This window comes from Lithobates pipiens, unplaced genomic scaffold (assembly GCF_037356315.1).
Source record: "Lithobates pipiens isolate NorthernLeopardFrog02 unplaced genomic scaffold, aLitPip1_a1.2 Scaffold_19, whole genome shotgun sequence".
In the NCBI taxonomy this organism is placed as follows: Eukaryota; Metazoa; Chordata; class Amphibia; order Anura; family Ranidae; genus Lithobates; species Lithobates pipiens.
The window spans coordinates 136,935,466-136,956,308 of NW_027507764.1; the positions used below are offsets into that span (position 1 = coordinate 136,935,466).

Sequence of the window (20,843 nt, forward strand, 5' to 3'; positions counted from 1 at the left end):
ACCCTAAATGATCCCATGGGTAGGAAAGCAGAAAGATACTTGAGGAGGAAGGTTAACTTCAAACTAGCCATAGCTACCACCTGTGTGGTTCATCATGGACCTGTGGCTAAGACAACTGTGCTCACATTTGTAGGCCGGTACTCTGATGGAGCAGATTCTCAAATCCTTAAATCCCTACCGGTATTGAATAAAACAGTTTCCTATATGGCTGACACCTCCACTGAATCGATTATGTTCACAGCCAGGTTCTCAGAGCTCTTATTAATTTGGCCAGGCAAGCAATCTGGCATGAAACATGGCCAGGAGACCCAGCTTCCAAATCTAAACTCTGATCTTCTCTTTGCAGGAAAGCTTTTTGTTTGGAGCAGAATTAAAGTAAATTCTTGAGAGAACAGCAGACAAAAAAGAAAGGGTGGCAGAAAGTCCTGGTCCTACAAAATAGGCAAGGGAAAAGGGGGATTCCTTTTTAATACCCCTTCAACCCACTGATAAATCCAATGACAAAGTGGGAGGGAGATTGGGGGCCTTTCTCAAGCATGGGCAGCTAGTTCCAAAAACATGTTTTTTTTCTGGCCTTAGTTTGTCAGAGGTACAGAATAGAATTTGATAGCAGGCCTCCAGGTTTTTCGCGACACCGCTCCTGAGAGATCAGACACAGGTGATGCACTAATATCCCTGTTACAGGAGATGCTAAAAGAAAGGCTCATCAGTCTCATGCAACAGAAGGAGAAAAGGGGCCTTCACTTTCATACTGAGCCTTGCAAAAGTATTTACCCCCCTTGGCTTTTTACCTATTGTGTTACATTACAGCTTTTAGTTCAATGTTTTTTTTTTATCTGAATTATATGCGATTGACTGGGTAACTGGTCAGGGTTGAGGGAAAGCTGGATGGTGCTAAATACAGGGATATTCTTGAGCAAATCCTGTACCACTCTGTGTGAGAGTTGAGGCTAGGACGGAGGTTCCCCCTCCAGCAGGACAATGACCCCAAACACACTGCTAAAGCAACACTTAAGTGGTTTAAGGGGAAACATGTACAGTAAATGTGCTGGAATGGCCTAGTCAAAGCCCAGACCTCAATCCAATAAAAAATCTGTGGTCAGACTTAGATTGCTGTTCACAAGTGCAAACCATCCAACTTGAAGGAGCTGGAGCAGTTTTGCAAGAAGGAATGGGCAAAAATCCCAGTGGTATGATGTGGCAAGCTCATAGAGACTTATCCAAAGCGACTTGGAGCTGTGATAGCCGCAAAAGGTGGCTCTACAAAGTATTGACTTTAGGGGGTGAATAGTTATGCACATTGACTTTTTCAATAATTTTTGTTTGCTTCACAATAACAAAACAAAACAAAAAATCCTCAAATAATCCATGTTAATTCCAGGTTGTGAGGCAACAAAATAGGAACAATGGCAAATGGGGGTGGATACTTTTACAAGGCACTGTATATTCCTATGAAAGAACCCTTTAGGAAAATTTTGCCAAATTCTCACTCTCAAATGCTTGAACAAGTCAGTGATATACAAGAAATTCAGAATTATTGTCATGGGCATATTAACTGCTACCCTGGATTTGAGGGATGCATATATTCACTATAATGGAAAGTTTCTGTGAAGAAACAAAGATCTTTAGTAAAAAGGAGCACACATTACACAAATTAACACTTGTTAAGCACACATTTAACCCCTTGATTACCTGAGATGTTAACCCCTCCCCAACCTGTGTCATTAGTACAGTGACATTGTATAGTATTATCGCTGTATTGGTGTCACTGGCAATGTCAGTAACAATTAGTCAGGTCCCACTCAGTGTCAGATTGCTCGCCGCACTATCGCAGTCCCATTTTAATTCGCTGTTGGATATGTTTTCTTTCACAATATTTTTATTGTTTAAAGACTCACAAAACGGTGAACAGACGCCAAGGCCAGTGGCGAGAAGTGATTTGAGAATGATAACATATATGCCACGGATAAATAGGCCTCTTATATGGTATAGAGATTAACTACAAATAAAAATTAAAGGTAACCCTGCGAGGATGCCCTGGTACCTTTTTAATGGTCTGTAGGAAGGTAATGAATCATGGTACTCCCTATGATCATTTTTGGCTATGTTTTATAGCAGAAAGTAAAACGTTTGTTTTTATAAAAAAAATTTAAATGTTCGGTATTTTTTCATTTATATAATAATAAATAAATAAAAAAACCTAGTTGTGACCAAATACCACCAAAAGAAAGCTCTATTTATGTGGAAAAAAAGAAATTTTGTTGCATGACCATGCAATTACCACTTAAAATGCTAAATGGCAAAAAATGGCCTTGTCATGAAGGAGGTAAAACCTTCTGGAGCTGACTTGGTTAATTTTCCAAGTCTCTAGAATGTGCCTCATCTCTGTGCATATGTGCAGGATTTTGTGGTTAAAACCTTGGTCTGCTGAGCCTTCTCGTAATAAAAACAAAACTGCTTCTACCCGTTCCTTTTGATGGAAAACACCTTTTTTGGGAAATTCCTTGATAAATTCACCATCTACACTATATGTTATAGTATAATATATAAGTATTGGGATGCCTGCCTTTATACGCACATAAACTTTATTGGCATCCCAGTTTTAGTCGGTAGGGTTCAATATTGAGTTGACCCACCCTTTGCAGCTATAACAGCTTCAACTCTACTGGGAAGGCTGTCCACAAGGTTTAGGAGTGTGTCTATAGGAATGTTTGACCATTATTCCAGAAGCTCATTTGTGAGGTTAGGCACTGATGTGGACGAGAATGTGTGGCTCACAGTCTGCGCACTAATTCTTCTCAAAGGTGTTCTATTGGGTTGAGGTCAGAACTCTGTGCAGGCCAGTCAAGTTCCTCCACCTAAAACACTCTCATCCATGTCTTTATGGACCTTGTTTTGTGCACTGGTGTGCAGTCATGTAGGCACAGGAAGGGGCCATCCCCAAACTGTTCCCACAAAGTTAGGAACATGAAATTGTCCAAAATTTCTTGGTATGCTGACGCCTTAAGAGTTCCCTTTACTGGAACTGGGGGGGGCCAAGCCCAACCCCTGAAAAATAGCCAGTCGACATAACCCCCCTGATATCAACCCGATAGAACACCTTTGGGATGAATTAGAGCGGAAACTGCGAGCCAGGCCTTCTCGTCCACATCAGTGCCTGACCTCACAAATGTGCTTATGGAAAAATGGTCAAACATTCCCACAGACAGCCTTCGCAGCAGAGTTGAAGCGGTTATAGCTACAATGGGTGGGCCAACTCAACATTGAACCCTGCGGACTACGACGCCATTAAAGTTCATGTGCGTGTAAAGGCAGGCGTCACAATACCTTTGGTAATATAGTGTAGGTTACACGGGGTGGGGGGGCGGGGGAGGTGCTTTACCCCAAAAGGTGGAACCTAAATCTCCTACACCTATGGCTACTTCTACTTAATGAGTTATTTCCACTGTCCCAAAGCATCAACCTCACACCATGGCTTAACATTTCCTTTTGTAACAAGCATCCAAACATACTCAAAATCGAACCTAACCATGAAGGAACACCCGCACCCTTTGGAGTAGGGCTAACATCTGTTGACGTTTTGCACCATTCTGTTTCTAAAACGTCCCACACCTCCAATCTGTAATTTCAAAGGGGTACAAAAGTTTTCAACTTTGATTTTGTAGTACCACAATTCCGGCTCCTCTCTGCACCCTGAATATTTATAAAAATGCTTGCCTCACTTCTGACTCTTCTGCAAACCCAGTGTATTTATGTCAAAGGTTTCCTAGATGACCTCCTGCTGAAAGACCCCTTGGCTATAACCTTGTCAAATCTTTGGCTTGATAATCAACTTTCCAAAGTCTGCTCTACAACCTTCACATTTTCTGGAGTACCTGAGTCTAAGCCCAAGTCATAATCTTTCTTCGCTAAGGTCCCACATGTAGATTCTCTGTTCAAAACGGCACCCTTCTGTTTGTTTCTGCATAAGGGTTCTGGAGGCTGATGGAAGACTCCTTCAAGGTAGTTCCCTTAGCCCAGTTTTATTGTAGACGCCCTCAATCCTAGATACTCACGACATGAAACAAGCAAATCCAATTTTTGGATTGTCCAATGTTTCTCTGCAGCCAGACAAAGCTCTACCTGACATGGTGGGTCTCCAGTCCTGCCCTGGAGATGGGGAGTTCGTTCTTTCACATGCCCTGGAAGATTTTCACAAGATGCCAGCCTTTCTGGTTGGGGCAGAATTTACAACTCCCTTACTGTCCAGGTTACAAGGTCCCCACATAAATGTAAACTTTCCCTTTAATGTTCTGGGACAGAGTCATCCTATTATCTCGGAGACTGGACCTCCCTTCTGCAAGGTCACCCTGTCAGGGTTAAATCAGACAATGCCACAGCAGTGGCTTACATAAACCACCATAAGAAGTCAAGCTGCCATAAAAAAAAGTCTGATACTCTCCTAGGCGGAAACTCATATTCCATATCTCTTGGCGATCCACATCACTCATGTGGACAGTTGGCAGGTGGTGTTCTTTTCTTTTTTGCAATAAAATTTTTGAAGAAAATTTTATGCATCAAAAAGAACACCGAAAGCATCCAATAAGAGTGTGCAAACCTGCATCGTATTAGATAATTAATTTATGATATACAACAGACACGTTAAAGGTTGGACATATCTCGTTACTTCCTGCAATAACCCATTAAAGGGTGCCACATCTCAGATAAGGATGGATGGATGAATGTATGTCATAATATATCAGAGTGTACACACGTAGAAAAATTGTAAATATTTCCAAATGTAAATTTGAATAAGCAAAGAAGCAATGAAAGGTGGCTACATTATCCATCAAGATGTATATTATTCTATTGGCGAAAAGCGATAATAAAAACCAACAGACGGAACACAGTCAGACCAAGGGCAGGTGTACTTCTTAAGCTGTCCATGCCTAGACCCCAGGGAGTGATTTCCACACACAAATCTTACATAATCTCTGTCAAAGGTGGGGACATCCTGGCCTCCAGGTTTAAGAACAAGCTGAACAAGTTTGTAGCCAAGACCAGAGATCCCATAGCCTTTTCAGTAGAGGCTCTGGAGATTTCTTGAACTCAATTGAAGCTGGTTTGTGCCTTCCAGCCAGTGATGGTCCTTCCTCAACTGCTGCACATTATGGAGGAGGAAAGGGTTTCTCATCATACCAAATTGGCCTAGAAGAATTTGGAACACAGACATACTCAGACTTCTGGTAGATGGGCCTTGGTCTCTTCCAAATAGAACAAACTTACTGTCCTAAGTCCACTATTCCATCCTGCTTTTCCATTTCTGGCATTAACGGCATGGCTGTTGAAACTGAAGTTCTAAAGGACAGGGGTATTTCTGATTCTGTTGGTCCCAGCCTACTCAGAGCAAGAAAATCAGATTAAATGTATCTTCACATTTGGAAGACTTCGCCTGGTGTGAGAACTGAAAGCTAGGTCCCCGTGAATACTCTAGCACTCACTATTTGGCATTTCTTCAGTCTAATCTTGACAAGCATATGACCCTGAATACCCTCGAGAGGGACCGATTTCTGCTTTATCCTTTCTCTTCCATAAATCCCTTTCCTCAAAATCCTTCGTTAAGACATTTATTCAGGGAGTTCCAATTTGACCTCCTGTGTCACCTTGGGATCTAAACATGGTATTCTTTACTTCAGAGACCTTCTTTTAAACCAATTAGAAATATTCTATTTGAATCCCTTACTTGTAATGTTGCCTTACTGATGGCCAATACATTTGTTAGGTGAGTTTCTGAGCTGGCAACTCTTTCCTGTAAAGAACCCTTTCTTTGTTTTGAACAAGGGCAAAGTGGTTTTGAGACCAAAACCTTCCATCCTGCCTATGATGGTTTCTTCTTACTACCTCAATGAGGAAATTTTTCTTCCCTCATCTTGTCCTACCTTAAAATATGACAAGGAAATTGCTTTTCCGCTGCTCGAAAGTGGCTGTCGTGGTGTACTTTGCAGCCACAGCCTCTTTTCGAGAGTTTCTCTTTGACCCACCTGTGGGCCCTTGTAGAGGAAATCCTGCCTCTCGCTCCACCATTTCTAGATGGTCAAGACAACTCCTCTTCAGGGCTTTTACCTTTAGGGAAATATTTTCTACTTTCCCTATAAAAGCCTATTACACCAGTGTAGTTGGTGTCTCTTAGGCTTTTCCACATCACGCTTCTGCTTTCCAGATTTGCAAGGCTACCACCTAGTTCTCTGTTCAATAAATCTGAGTTTTACCAAGTGGTTGTTCAGGCCCAATTAATGCAAGTTTTGTCCACAAAGTGTTTCACGCTGTTATCTGAGTGTTTTGTTTTGGATTCTATAAACCTTGTTTTTTGTAGGCTTGTTGAGCGTTCTGTTGTCTACTCCTCCATTTATTGGTTGGATACATTTCATGGTCTTTGAAGTCCTATACTGTAAATTCCATATCTTTGAGTACAGTACAGGTTCCAAAGCTATTTTCTTTTATGTGATTTCTGGTTTGACTCCTTTTAAATATAAACGTGTCATTTACTAGTTGTGATGGTATTTAAAGCTTCATATGTGTATCTTCTCACTTCCCTGTCTTATTATAAATTCAGCTTCTTGCTTGTTTTCCTGTGTTTTTTCCTAATATGCTAATCACCATTCAGGATTCCTTCTGTTAGCTGGTCAAATGTTGAACTGCTATATTAGAAGCTTTGGACTGTAGCATCTGGAAATCCCAGCTGGCTTCAGTAAAAAGCTGAATGGCAATTGGCACATTGATGAGGAAAGTACATTGCTTGGCTGCATTTCACTAATAATAATTTGTATGTTGTATGCTTGATGTTGTATTAACTTTTTGTAGGCCAGTCATGTAAAAGAAGGTGGAAGTGCAGGTCTCGTTCCCAGTCAGTTCTTAGAGGAGAAGAGGAAAGCCTTTGTTAGAAGGGACTGGGAAGGCTCAGGTAATATACCGTTAAAATTGACACATTATTTTATCATAGTAATTAACACTTAAAGAATAGATTTGAGTTCTGATATCAAAGATGTAAAAAATCTTTAATATATGCCTTATTACAAAAAAATGTGTCCATTATGCTGGACAATCCAATGTGGAAAAAAAATATATTTTTAAATATGTGCTAAGTTTGTGTATCTTGAAGTATAGAAGATATTTGAATCATGGAACTCTAGCAGGCTGGTTATTCAGCTGAAATAAACAAGTGTGTACCCTTAATTGAATTATAAGGGGTATAAATTACCATCAAAACAGTGGAAAAGCAACGCCAACCTGAATTTAGTTTCCTTTTTGGATAGAGACAGTAAGGGTTAGAACTTATGTCAGGTTTTTATTGCAGTCTTTGACACTCCTAGAGTGAAAAGGGGACCACAAGAATAGGAAGGCACAGACCGCAACGCTATCATAGGAGGTTCTAGCATTTCCTATATCGTATAAAGAAAAATGATCTCTTTTCACTGGGATAGGATATAAAGAAAAGTCTCCAGAATGGGGACACAGGGTCTATTACTCACATTATTTATCAAGAAGAGTTATATTCACTGTAGATCAAGGTATGCTACAGCGAGTCGAGTGAGACTTTATACTCAAATTTTTCTTAAAAATCAGGGTATTTTTTATTAGATATGATATCATTATTATTTCACAGAAACCTATAAATCCCAGAATAAAAAATATTTTGTGTCAGCAAAGTGGTGTACTGCTTCTGTTAGCATTGTGCTTATAAACTGATATTAATAACTAATGAACACATACATTGTTTCATTTTTTTTTTTTTTTTTTGTTTTTTTAACGGAAAGTATAAATTTTTTTTCAGGACCATTTTGTGGTACAATTACAAGCAAGAAAAAGAAAAAGATGATGTACCTCACAACAAAAAATGCAGGTACTGTTCCATATACTGATTTGCTGGTCATTTATGGAGTAGGGAATGTCTTGCCACCTATGGTATGATCGGCTGTCAGCTTTGTTCAGACTTGTGTCTGAACACGCCTGAGCTTATCCCTATTTATAATCCATCAGAAATTAAATAAAACTTTGTGCCCCAAACTGGACAAATCTTTTTTTTTTTTTTTTTTTTTTTTTTTTTTTTTCTTCTGTGATTCAATTTCTTATTTTTTTTTAAAAAAAGCATGTAAAAGCAATTAAAACTGCAGCAATAAAAAAATAATATATATATATATATATATATATATATATATATATATATATATATATATATATATATTGTATACTGTGTGTGTGTGTTTATATATATATATATATATATATATATATGTATATATATGTATATATATATATATATATATATATATATATATGAAAGTTTTTTTCTAAAGGATATTTATATTACATAGTGTTTAAAAATACAAAGTGTTTCATCACTTAGGGTTTACTTGTTATGGCACCTGTTGAAGTGATATTAAAGGCTTGTTTTTCTTTTAAATAACAAAGGTCATACCTGCTCAGTGCAGTGGGTTTTGCATGGAGCAGCCCGGATCCTCCTCTTCTCTGTTCCCCCGCTGGCGCTCCTGGCCCCTCCCTCCTGCTGAGTGCCCACAGAGCATGCTGCTTGCTGTGGGCATATCGAAACGGGCCCACCCTCCTCTATCCTCATTGGCTTGCTGGCTGTGAATAAGAGCAAGAGCCAATGACTCTACTACTGCCTCAGCCAAGGAGGAATGGGAGCCTCCAGAGAGCCGAGACTCTAATGCACACTACTGGATCACAATGGGGTGCAGGTAAGTATTAGGGGGTCTGCTACACAGAGAAGGTTTTATACCTTCATGCATTGAATACTAGACATGTGCAGAGTAAAATATTTCGTTTCGGAATTTCATTTTCGTCCGAAAAATTAATTTATTTAGTTACTCCCGAAATTCGTTTTTATTTAGTTTTTCGTTCAAAAATTGCATTCGTCCGAAAATCCACATGAATTCGGTCAAATCTGTCTTTGAAGGCTTATGGTGTCTGTCGAATGTATAAAGAAGATTCGACGGAGCTAGTATATAGCATACTTCGTGTGAACTTTAGAACCCTATTAAAGTCTATGGGACTCCAACGTTCAAAATCTAAAGTGCTAATATGAAAGTTACTGTCCTAAAAAGTGTTTGGGGACCTGGGTCCTGCCCCCAGGGGACATGTATCAATGCAAAAAAAAAGTTTTAAAAACGGCTGTTTTTTCGGGAGCAGTGATTTTAACCTCCCTGGCGGTACGATTATTTCGGATTTTAGGTGCTAAAAGCGGTACCATTATTTTGCATGAAAATTTGGCGTTTTATATTGTAGTCCTGCAATTCTTAGGAATAACTCTCTTAAATCTGTCCAAACCAGAGTCTAGCAGACATCCCGGGTATGATAAAGTTTGAAAAATGAAATCATAAATTATAATATAATAAATAATTATAAATAATTGTACCAAATAATAATATAACAATAATAAAAATTATTCAATAATGTAATCAAATCAAAAACACTGAAATTTGCTCAGTTGCAGAATTGTCACTGTCATTACTTTTCAGTATTTGATGACGGATCTCCCCACAAATCGCTATCGCTCAATTCTGCGAGTGATTCTAATTTATTATCGCTGTTTTCTAGCTGGTCTAAAATCATTTTTGATGTACAGTGACAGTTTTGGTTGCTATGGGCAATCTCCAGTTTCCAGGCATAAAGAACAGTTTTTATTATATATAACTGCATGCAGGACACTGGGCAGACCACTAGGGACAAAGGGGATGTGAAATATTTACATACAGCAATGTAATCTGTAAGATTACATTATACTGTATGTTTACTGTTTGTTTCACTTTTTGAATTTGGCGCCGATCTCCGTGCCCGTGCGTCGCAACGCTCGCAGGGCACGGAGATCGGTGATGTAATGCATCGAGCGAGACACGGCTCGCTCGTACAGCGGGGAGACAACGCTGGATCCGAGGGAGAAGGTAAGTAATCCTCCTCCTGGATCCAGCGATGCAGTCCCGAGTCTGACTCGGGGATACCGCTCTTGGTATAAAAAATCCACCCCGAGTCAGACTTGGGAATACCGTCAGGGGGGTTAATAATGATTAAAGTGAAACAATAAAAGTGTAATATGCCTTTAAATTTCGTAGCTGGGGGGTGTGTATAGTATGCCTGTGAAGGGGTGCATGTTTCTGGTGCTTAGAACTGTCCCTGCACAAAGTGTCATTTATGCAGGAAAAAAAGTCCTTTAAAATCACTCGCAGCTATTATGAATTGTTGGCTCCGTAATACAGAGAACACTCATTGAAAGTCATTGATAAATAAAACCGTGGGGGTCCCCCAAATTCAATTACCAGGCCCTTCAGGTCTGGTATGGATATTAAGGGGAACCCTGCCTCAAATTAAAAAAAAATTGATGTGGGGTTCCCCCTAAAAATACATACTAGACCCTTTATCCGAGCACGCATGGCAGGCCGCAGGAAAAGAGGGGGGGACGAGAGAGCGCCCTCCCTCCCTCCTGAACCGTACCAGGCCACATGCCCTCAACATTGGGAGGATGCTTTGGGGGTATGTGACCCCTCAAAGCACCTTGTCCCCATGTTGATGTGGAGAAGGGCCTCATCCCCTCAACCCTGGCCGGTGGTTGTGGGGGTCTGCGGGCGGGGGGCTTATCAGAATCTGGAAGCACCCTTTAACAAGGGGACCCCCAGATCCCGCCCCCCCTGTTTGAAATGGTAAGGAGGTACAAAAGTACCTCTACCATTTCACAAAGAAAGTGTAAAAAAAAATAGTTTAATAAGACAAACACACTTTTGAAAAATTCCTTTATTAAAAATAAAAAAAAGATTCCAGCGGTGGTAATCCACTCTTGCTATCCAGCGACGGATGATATCTCTCCAGCGATGGTTGATCTGATCCAGCGCAGCAAATCCATCCATCTTCTGTCTCCACAGAGGAGACACTGCGGGGATCCCGGCGACCTGACGTTTGTTATATGGGGAGGGCGGGGCCACCCGTCACCTGACCCTGCCCCCTCTGACTCAAGGGGAAACCCGGGGGTTCCCTGTGACGTATGGGTGACCCCGCCCCCTTCTGATGTAACACAGGCAGGTTTCCGTTACATCAGAGGGGCGGGGTCACCCATACGTCACGGGGAAGCCCGGGTTTCCCCTTGCGTCAGAGGGGGGCGGGGTCAGGTGACGGGTGGCCCCGCCCTCCGTATATATAACAAACGTCAGGCCACGGGGATCCCCGCAGTGTCTCCTCCGTGGAGACAGAAGATGGATGGATTCGCTGCGCTGATTCAGATCAATCATCGCTGGAGAGATATCATCCGTCGCTGGATAGCAAGAGTGGATTACCACCGCTGGAATCTTTTTGTTGTTTGGGGGCTTCCAGATTCTGATGAGCCCCCCGCCCGCAGACCTCCACAACCACCGGCCAGGGTTGTGGGGATGAGGCCCTTCTCCACATCAACATGGAGACAAGGTGCTTTGAGGGGTCACAGACCCCCAAAGCATCCTCCCAATTTTGAGGGCATGTGGCCTGGTACGGTTCAGGAGGGAGTGGGGGCCGCTCTCGTCCCCCCTCTTTTCCTGCGGCCTGCCAGGTTGCGTGCTCGGATAAAGGGTCTGGTATGGAATCTTAGGGGGGCCCCCACTCTATTTCTTTTTTTAAATTTGATGCAGGGTTCCCCTTAATATCCATACCAGACCTGAAGGGTCTGGTATGGATTTTTAGGGGGACCCCCACGTCATTTTTTTTTAAAATTTGACGCAGGGTTCCCCTTAATATCTATACCAGACCTGAAGGACCTGGTAATTGAATTTGGGCGACCCCCACGCTTTTTTTTTACATTTATTTTATCAATGACTTTCAATGAGTGTTCTCTGTATTACGGAGCCGACAATTCATAATAGCTGCGAGTGATTTTAAAGACCTTTTTTTCCTGCATAAATGACACTTTGTGCAGGGACAGTTCTAAGCACCAGAAACATGCGCCCCTTCACAGGCATACTATAGACACCCCCCAGCTATGAAATTTAAAGGAATATTACACTTTTATTGTTTCACTTTAATCATTATTAAAATCACTGCTTCCGAAAAAACGTCAGTTTTTAAAACTTTTTTTGCATTGATACATGTCCCCTGGGGCAGGACCCAGGTCCCAAAACACTTTTTATAACAGTAACTTGCAGAATCTTTTCTCTCTGTCAAATCTTTTTTCTCTGTCGAATATTTTCTCTATATAATCTTGGACTAATAGAGGTAAGGTTCTATAGACACAGATTGTTATTGTCAGAGTCACGTCGAATCTCCTATTCTATATCGAACTGTTGTAACAAGGAAAAGGAAAATAAAGCATTTATGTCGGATCTTTCGTTTTTCGGATTCTGTGCTTTCGTTATCGTTTGTCAAAACGAAAATACCTGAAATTCGGACAAAAACAAATGCACATGTCTATTGAATACATGAAGGTAAAAAACCTTGATCCTTTAGAACCACTTTAAGCTACATGAGTTGGGTTTTTTCTGTTGTACAATTTACTAGTCTTAGATTGAATCCATGTTATAGCATTTTGTGGACACGCTTTTCTCCTCCGCATCTGCAGTTCCTAGTGACCTTAGGCACCTTTTGACAGATATCATTGGAATTAGTGTCTCTTGTTTTAATAGCAATTGACAGTCTTAGTACTTTTCCAATAAACAGCTTCTGGAACTTGAATTTCTATTTTCTTGGTGTTCTCACTGGGGATATTTAAAGTCAAAACCCCTGTAACCAACTTGATGACTTGACCATTTTGTATCAAAACACTGTTGTCAGACATCCACAGACCCTCATTAGGAAGCCTCATTGTCAATGGTTATTCGTATTTTAGATAAGGATTTCAATTAAAGAGAATTGTTCACTCTTTTGCAAAAGGAACAATGAAGTAGATGGCACCAAGTGCATTCGGCATAGTGTTTCTTTCCAGACTCTACACAAATGTCTTGTTTAAGTGAAAATTGGCTACATTTTTATAGTGTTTGTTGGAATTGTACACCCCTTTTGACATGTGTTTGCATTTAGATAACTAAGGACTAACGCTGGACATTGAATTCTGCCCGTTTTCTGCTGAATCTACTGAAATTCGATCTGTGGGTGGCCTTGCTCAACAGACTTCAATATGAAGATCAAAGGAGCCAGGCTGTCTAGTGAATAGTGACTGCATTCAATCAGCTGCTGGCACTGTTTGAGTATTCTGACAGCCTCAGACTGCCAGAATACAATAGCCATGCAGGGGCCATTTTGGCACCCTTAGCAGTATGTGGTGCAGGTGCCGTTTTGCACCTTCTGTGCAGGTTCGGCTGCCATATTGGATGAGAGCGTTCTTGTATGGGCATCACTTTCACCTGGAACGCACTGTGGCAGGACACGGTTGGCATTTCCCTACCATGGATCTCCAGCAATGTTGCTTGTTTACAGTGGATTCATTTTCAGGGTACTAACCATTGTTTTGAAACCCCAAATTGATTTTGGAGGAAGTGCGTGTCTAATGGGAGAAGCACTGGACAATGGAGAGAGGCAAAGGCAGCTTAACCAACAGATGGTATCTTCCCACAATCCCAGGCACTGTTCTGTTTCCTACTGGGGATCAAAAAGCAGCGGATTCCCCTCCAATCATGTGTGAGCTGAGTTTTCCACCCAGATGTTTTCCCTTAGAAGGGTTATTGCAACATTTTTCAAAAGATCAGCTAAAAAGGCTAGGACTTTCAGCCCCTCAGTTTCCTCTCAATCTTCTGATTTTGCTTTTGGCCTGGTTTGATGTGAAAGAGGATGGGTGTACAAAGGGGGGACTCTTCTGTAGAAGAAGATCCTTCTGCCATGGTGTTGCCAAAATTGAGATAGTTTCTGAATCAGAAGTACACAGATGTGCAAGTTAGATTCTGCTGTGTCTAAGGGCCTGAAAGTGACAAGTATGGGTTCTGGGGGACAGAAAAACACACCTGTTTCTTGTTCACACCTTCAGTGACAGCTGTTTAGTATAAGGATAGTAAACACCCAGAAAAAATAGAAATTCTCCTAAGTGCTTTACCCAACAACATCTCTTTGAGGAATTCTCAAAGGAAAATGGGTTGTTCCCGAGGTCGATCCAGCGATCTTTTTTTATATGACCCCCACGGTTCCAGTTGAGGACTTGCTAACTTTCAGGGACCCAGTGAATAAGCGCTATAAGGCCCTGCTGAAGGCCTCATTTTCCTTATCCAGACCAATAGCACAACCAATTGAGGTTGCTGTGACCGTATGTCTGACACTTTAGAGTATAGTCCAGGTGTCTAGCTAGAAAATCTAGTGGCATTTGGCCATAGCCCCTTCTTCCAGTGTCATTTGGACCCATTTCCAGCAGCCTTGCTCTGTTGAATGAGTGATGTGATCCTCAGTTATATCATATTTACTTCTGTCTGCCTTGGACACCGATGTTGGTTCTGTTGCAACCCATGAGTTTTCACATCCTAGGATACCTAGATGAACTGGTTTTATGGGAAAGGTAAGTCTGTGCCTTAAGGGAGAACCTCCAACAGACGAGCCAGGTCTTGCAGAGCTTTGGTTGGATTTTCAACCTTCAGGAGCAAGCTCCTTTGGTCTGCTGCAAATCCCTTTATTATCCATTAAGGTCAGTGACTTCATAGTGACCACATTCAAACCAGTCCGAGATGCTCCATGACATTTCAGACCCCACAGTACAACATTCTTTTAAACCGGAACAGGTCGACCCTGTCCCTGGACCATCTTATGCTTTTTCAGTCCAGAGCCAGGCATACTCTGATATGGTAGATGTCAAATCCATTACTGGAATGGGGTAGATCCTTCTATACACTAGATTAGCTGGATAGTTCTCATTATGGATGCCAGCCATTCAGGCTGGGTAGGAATGCTTGGGACAGCCATGGCACGAGAGATGCACTGAGACTGCTTTATCTATCCCTTCTACAGTGGACAGACCTTCTCAGAGGTCTTCCAGTCAGGGTACTGTTAAACACCATGATTTTTGGCTTATGGAAACTACCAAGGAGGCACAAGAAAACAGGTCTCCTTTTACATTGGGTGTTTCAGCCATATCTGCCATGCACATTTAAGGAGAGTGAAATTGTCAGGCAGCGTTTGTAAGTCAATGGGAACTGACTCCAGGGGAGTGGTTACTATGCCCAGGGTTGTTTAAGGAGTTCTGTTTGTGGACCTTTTGGTGTCAAGTTCAACGAGAAACTGGAGAGCTTTGTGTCCTAAGCAAGGCATCTTTTAGAGGTGGCAGTGGATGCTCTGGTGACTACATGGGATCAATTCCATCTGATTTATGCCTTAACCCCACTCCAGTTGTTACAATTTCTGCTTCACAGAAACGAGGTGGACAGAGCTATGAGGATTCTAGTGGCCCCAAATTCGCCAAGAAGGGCTTGGTTCTCAGAAATTATTTGCCCAATAATGGATCTGCCCTGACTTCTTCTGGATTGTCCAGACGTTCTGCTATAAGGTCTAATTTACCATCCTTCATGGTTGCTGGCTTTAACAGCATAGCTGTTCTGGTGCATGTCCTAAAAGAATGGAGCATTTTTGGAATTTGTGATTTCCACTTTTCTCAAGGCAAAAGAGGCTAAGTCTTGTAACGTATAAGGGAAGATGTATTTCTATTGGTGCTAGCAGTACCATCATCCTTGCCATTATTCTATGGACCAGTTGCTTGTCTTCCTGCAGTCAGGACTGGATCACAAACTAGCCCCGAGTACCCTGAAAGTACCCTGGCCAGTTTGTTCCAGAGACCCCTGAACTCCGTGATGAAGGCTTTTGTTCAAGGTGATGCTCACATCATCCTCATTGGATGACAGGGACACCTTGGTACTTTCCCTTGGTGCTCTTGGTCCTCCAAAAGTGCCCTTTTGGTGAATCTTACCTGTAAGTTGGCATTTCTAGTGGCTTGCACATCTGAGGTTTCAGAACTGGTCACACTGTCCTGTTAGAGGAACCCTTTCTGGTGTTGCATTAAAACAAAGTGGTTTTGAGGCCATATGCTTCCCTTTTTACCAAAATTGGTGTCTGGCCTCCACTTAAATAAAGATGTTTTTCCCTCTCGTTTCCCTTCTCCTAAGGGCCCAAAGGAGGCAGTCCTGCACTGTCTGGCTGTGGTGTGAGGTGTAAAGGTTTAGATTGCAGCCACGGCCTCTATCCAAAAATCTGATTTGCTTTTCATTTTGCCCAATACAGACAAAAAGGGTTCTGTTTCGTGATCTATGATTGCAGGGTGGAATCGGCGGGCCATTTCTGGTGCCCATTTTCTGAGGGGTAAGGTACTTTCCTTACCAATTAGGACTCATTTTATTAGGCCTTTCGACTCATCTTGGGAGTTTCAGCATCAGGCTTTTCTGGGGAGCAGCTTTGCAAGGCTGCTACTTGATCTTCTGTGAATACTTTTATTGAGTCTGATTCCAGTTTCTGACGTAAAGTTTTACAGACAGTTGTTTCACATTGTTTAGACCTTTGTTTCTTGAGGGTATGAATTTTTGTTGCCTAAGTTGCACTCACTTTTTACTGCTTTGGGGCATTGCATGATACAGATACGAAAAATATTACATTTTCTTTAAAATCCCTTTCTTGGAGCACAGTACCTTCCCCTTTGCATTTTTTTCCTTAATGGTTTGCTACAAAACTGAGGATCATCGTGGAAGGGATTTTATAGTGGAGAGTTAAACCTTTGCGTGGCTTTGCCAGTAACTGATTACCTGAAGGTGCGGAATTTACCCATCCATTATGATTGACAGCCTTTGTCCTGTACTGTACTCAAAGGGAAGGATTTTACATCTACGCCAAAGGAAAAAAAAATCTAATTTTCTGGTTAGTGAGTATTTGATTCTCCACTTCATATATAAAGTTTTTCTTCTGTCTCCACTATTCCAGAATTTGACCGTCATGAGATACAGATATATGAAGAGGTAGCCCGAATGCCTCCTTTTCAAAGAAAAACGTTGGTTTTAATTGGAGCTCAAGGTGTGGGTCGCAGAAGCTTGAAGAACAGACTGATTGTCATGAATCCTACCCAGTTTGGAACGACTGTTCCATGTAAGTTATAGTACTATAACAAAGCAAATGACTTGTCCATGTTCCAAGGCAATGGTTTTTTAATTAAAACATTTCATCCTGAGATTTTGAAATGTCCATTAAACTATATCATTGGTATGCACATTGTATAAAACGCTTATCTAGTGCCTTATAAATTCCTAACTATAAGGTACGTTTCCAATGCGAGCCTAAATAAAGGCAGTCTGTGTGTGTCAAACCTAGCACCTACGTTTAATTACTATGTTTTACGGTAATGAAGGAATGTTCAAGGCTCATCTTTTTGTTATAGGGGAAAAAACTCATCAGATATTTCAAAATCATTTAAATGTGTAATCATATGACTTCTTCTCTTCTTCCTCCTGTCTGGAGTGGAGTGTGCGAGTGGAGTGCAAGCTGCAAGAAGTGTCTAAACTATACTAGGCATGTAGCAACAAAGATGACTCTGCCACCAATAGCTATTTTAGGCAGAGGTAAGCTGGCCATGCATGGACTGAAATTTGACTGGTTCAGCAAGGACCGGCTGAATTTTGATCCATGCATGGGTAACCTGTTTCTTCACAAGTCGATCTAACGATCGACTTGTGTACAAACAGCCTGCCAATTTTTACTGATATTAGTGCTGCTAGCTATAGCTGGCCTGTTAATCAATATGTTCTCTAGATGGAAAGGGATTCCCCTACCTACACTGACTGTTGATGGGGGAATTAAGCAACTTTATTTCCTTCCACCACCGGAAGAAAAAAAATTGCATAATCTTATGGCCTGCCTTAGGTATGTTGTTGCATCACCTCTCTAGTCTGTAGAACTAGAAGGCTTCATGTAAACACAGCCTACTTTGACCGCCAGCTGTGAAAATATATGCAAAATGCGGCAAAATTACTGATGATCAAAACGTTTCTATCCTGAATGCGATTCTTCCGTGTTCAGGAGAGGGAGGTTGAAGCTCCCCTAACTGCAGCAGCTCTTGAACTCTAGTAAAAGCCTATGTGTATATGGACACACAGGCATTTATGGTGTTGAGTTTATAAGCTTTGGTAAAAAAAACACCAAAAGCTCCTAAACTCAAGGAGCTGTAGTGTACATGAATCCAAAGAGCATGTGTAACTAGATATTAGTGTAATTCTATTTCCTGTGATGTTTGTTTGCTTTACCTTGTAATGATGGGCTTACATGTTGTGGCTGCAGTTTGTAGAGTCATGGCTGATTATTTCCCCTATGACCAGATATTCATCCATCTAGCTTGTCCATAGGAACAGGCAACTTCTTGTTCCTGGGTCACAGTGTCCAGTGCATACCTTGCCATTTCGACTGTGCTGCTTCACAAATATGGGAATACTAATGTGATGAAACTGATCTCTTCCAGTGATGTTACCCTTAATTCCTCTGCCTGTTTGTGGATGTGTCAGACCAAGGGGCGGACTGACCATTTGGCCACTTGGGCACTGCCCGAGGGCCCTGAGCCACTAGGGGGCCCCATCGGGGTTGCCAGCCTCAGTAAAACCAGGGACAGTATGTAAAAATCTGTTTTTTTTACATCTGTCGCTGAAATGTCCCTTACCGACATCCTTTTGGTCTAAAAATCCCGAGATTATAGCTGCCCCACCTCTCCAGTACCTTCTCAGCCAATAGAAACATGTCTGTGTATACTGTGTGATTGTATACTGTGTGTGTATATACTGTGTGGCCCCATAATCTGATTGCCTGGGGGCCCCATAATCTCGGATTGCCTGGGGGCCCCATAATCTCGGATTGCCTGGGGGCCCCATAATCTCGGATTGCCTGGGGGCCCCATAATCTCGGATTGCCTGGGGGCCCCATAATCTCGGATTGCCTGGGGGCCCCATAATCTCGGATTGCCTGGGGGCCCCATAATCTCGGATTGCCTGGGGGCCCCATAATCTCGGATTGCCTGGGGGCCCCATGAGTTGTCAGTCCGCCCCTGGTCAGACCTAATTACGTTTTAGTTCTCACCTGCACCAGTGCTAGATTGTGAGACCCAGGGACTGTGGGACATGTTATTTTTTCACATTAAATGTTTGTTCGCAGACTACAAATCGTGGTCATGCATTAACCTGTGCAGTGCCATGCAGCATGCCTCAAGTTTCAACACAAATAGAAACTTCTAACAAGAAAAACATTCCAAGGGAATGTAAAGGTTTACTGTACTGCAAGATGTACATATGGGGCCACAAATGACACCATGAAACCTATATGAGCAATGCAGTCAAGTTCCTAAGATAGTACAGTGAGGAAAATAATTATTTGACCCCCTGCAGATTTTGTAAATTTGCCCACAAATGCTATAAATTTAAGTTGCAGTTCAGTGAGTAAAATAAGTATTTTATCCCCAAGCAATACATGACTTGGTGGAGAAAACCTTGTTGGCAAGCACAACTGTAAGATGTTTCTTATAGTTGGTGACCAAGTTTGCACACATCTCAGGGATTTTTGCCCACTCTGTTTTACAGATCTTCTCTAAATCCTAAATGTTTCTTGGATGTCGATTGGCAACTCTAAGCCCCTGTACACACGGTCGGAGATCTCCACAACCAAATCCGTCGGATTTTGCCCGTCGGATCTTGTCCGAAACTGTTGCATACACACGGTCGGACAAAGTTGGCGAAAAATCAGATCTTTCAGAACGTGATGACGTAATTTCGTTACGATGGGACTACATTCAGGCTAGTAGCCAATAGCTTTGATGTAGGAATTTGATCTGAGCATGCATGGCACTTGGTCCGATCAAAATTCTCTACACATGATCGGAATATGTCCGATTGGCCCAGTTGGTCGGGAAATATTTCCAACATGTTGGAAAATTGGGTCCGACGGAATCAGTCTGATGCATACCACACACAGTCGGATTATCCGATGACACGGTCCGATAGGACACATTCCGACGGATTCTCCGACCGTGTGTACAAGGGCTAAGTTTCAGTTCCCTCCACAACTTTTCTATGGGGAGCTGAAACTTTAATGTACTTCTTCGTGAGCCTCTCCTTTGCTGCCTTGATAGTATGTTTTGGGTCATTGTCATGCTTGAAGAGCCATCCACGACCCATCTTCAGGTTCTCATTACAATACATGGCCCCATTCATTGGCCCCTCAATGCAACAAAGTCGGCCTGTACCTTTAGCAGAGAAACAGCTCTAAAGCATCATGTTTCCACCTCCATGCTTGACTTTAGGGATGGTGTTCTTCGGGTCATAGTCAGCATTTTTCTTACTCCAAACACCGTGAGTCGGGTTAATGCCAAAGAGCTCTATTTTGGGCTCATCGAACCACAGTACTTTCAATCCTCCTCTGAATTATTTAGATGTTCATTGTCATGACTGTACATGTGCCCTTTCGAGGAGGGGGACTTGCTGTGTTTGGAGGAAGGAAAATGTTGACTATGTCCCTAAGAACACAATCCCTACAGTCAAGCACGGAGGTGGAAACATTATGCTTTGGATCTGTTTCTCTTCTGAAGGTTCAGACTGACTTTGCTACATTAAGGGGCCAATGGATGCGGCCGTGTCTTGTAAGATCTTGCATAAGAACCTTCTTTCCTCAGCTGGAACACTGAAGATTGATCATGAATGGGTCTTTTAGCATAATAATGACCCAAAACATACCACCAAGGCAACAATGGAGTGGTTTACAAAGAAACACATTAAGGTCATGGAGTGGCCTAGCCAGTCTCCAGACTTAAATCCTCTAGAAAATGGATGGAGGGAGTTGAAACTTTGAGCTGCCAAGCGACAGCCAAGAAACCTTAAGGATTTAGAAAAGATTTGTAAGACAGAGTGGACCAA

The 20,843-nt window shown here is 42.0% G+C and overlaps 1 protein-coding gene across 5 annotated transcripts in view; it reads left to right on the top strand.

Annotated features, from left to right (window-relative positions):
* Nucleotides 1–20,843, top strand: part of PALS2 (protein associated with LIN7 2, MAGUK p55 family member) — a 245,132-nt gene that overhangs the window by 196,940 nt on the left and 27,349 nt on the right. For all 5 annotated transcript variants that reach the window (XM_077491299.1, XM_077491302.1, XM_077491298.1 and 2 more), the window contains 3 exons: nt 6,841–6,940; nt 7,811–7,879; nt 16,885–17,046. In XM_077491299.1, the coding sequence (XP_077347425.1) occupies nt 6,841–6,940; nt 7,811–7,879; nt 16,885–17,046 (331 nt within the window). The remainder of the gene's footprint in view (nt 1–6,840; nt 6,941–7,810; nt 7,880–16,884; nt 17,047–20,843) is intronic.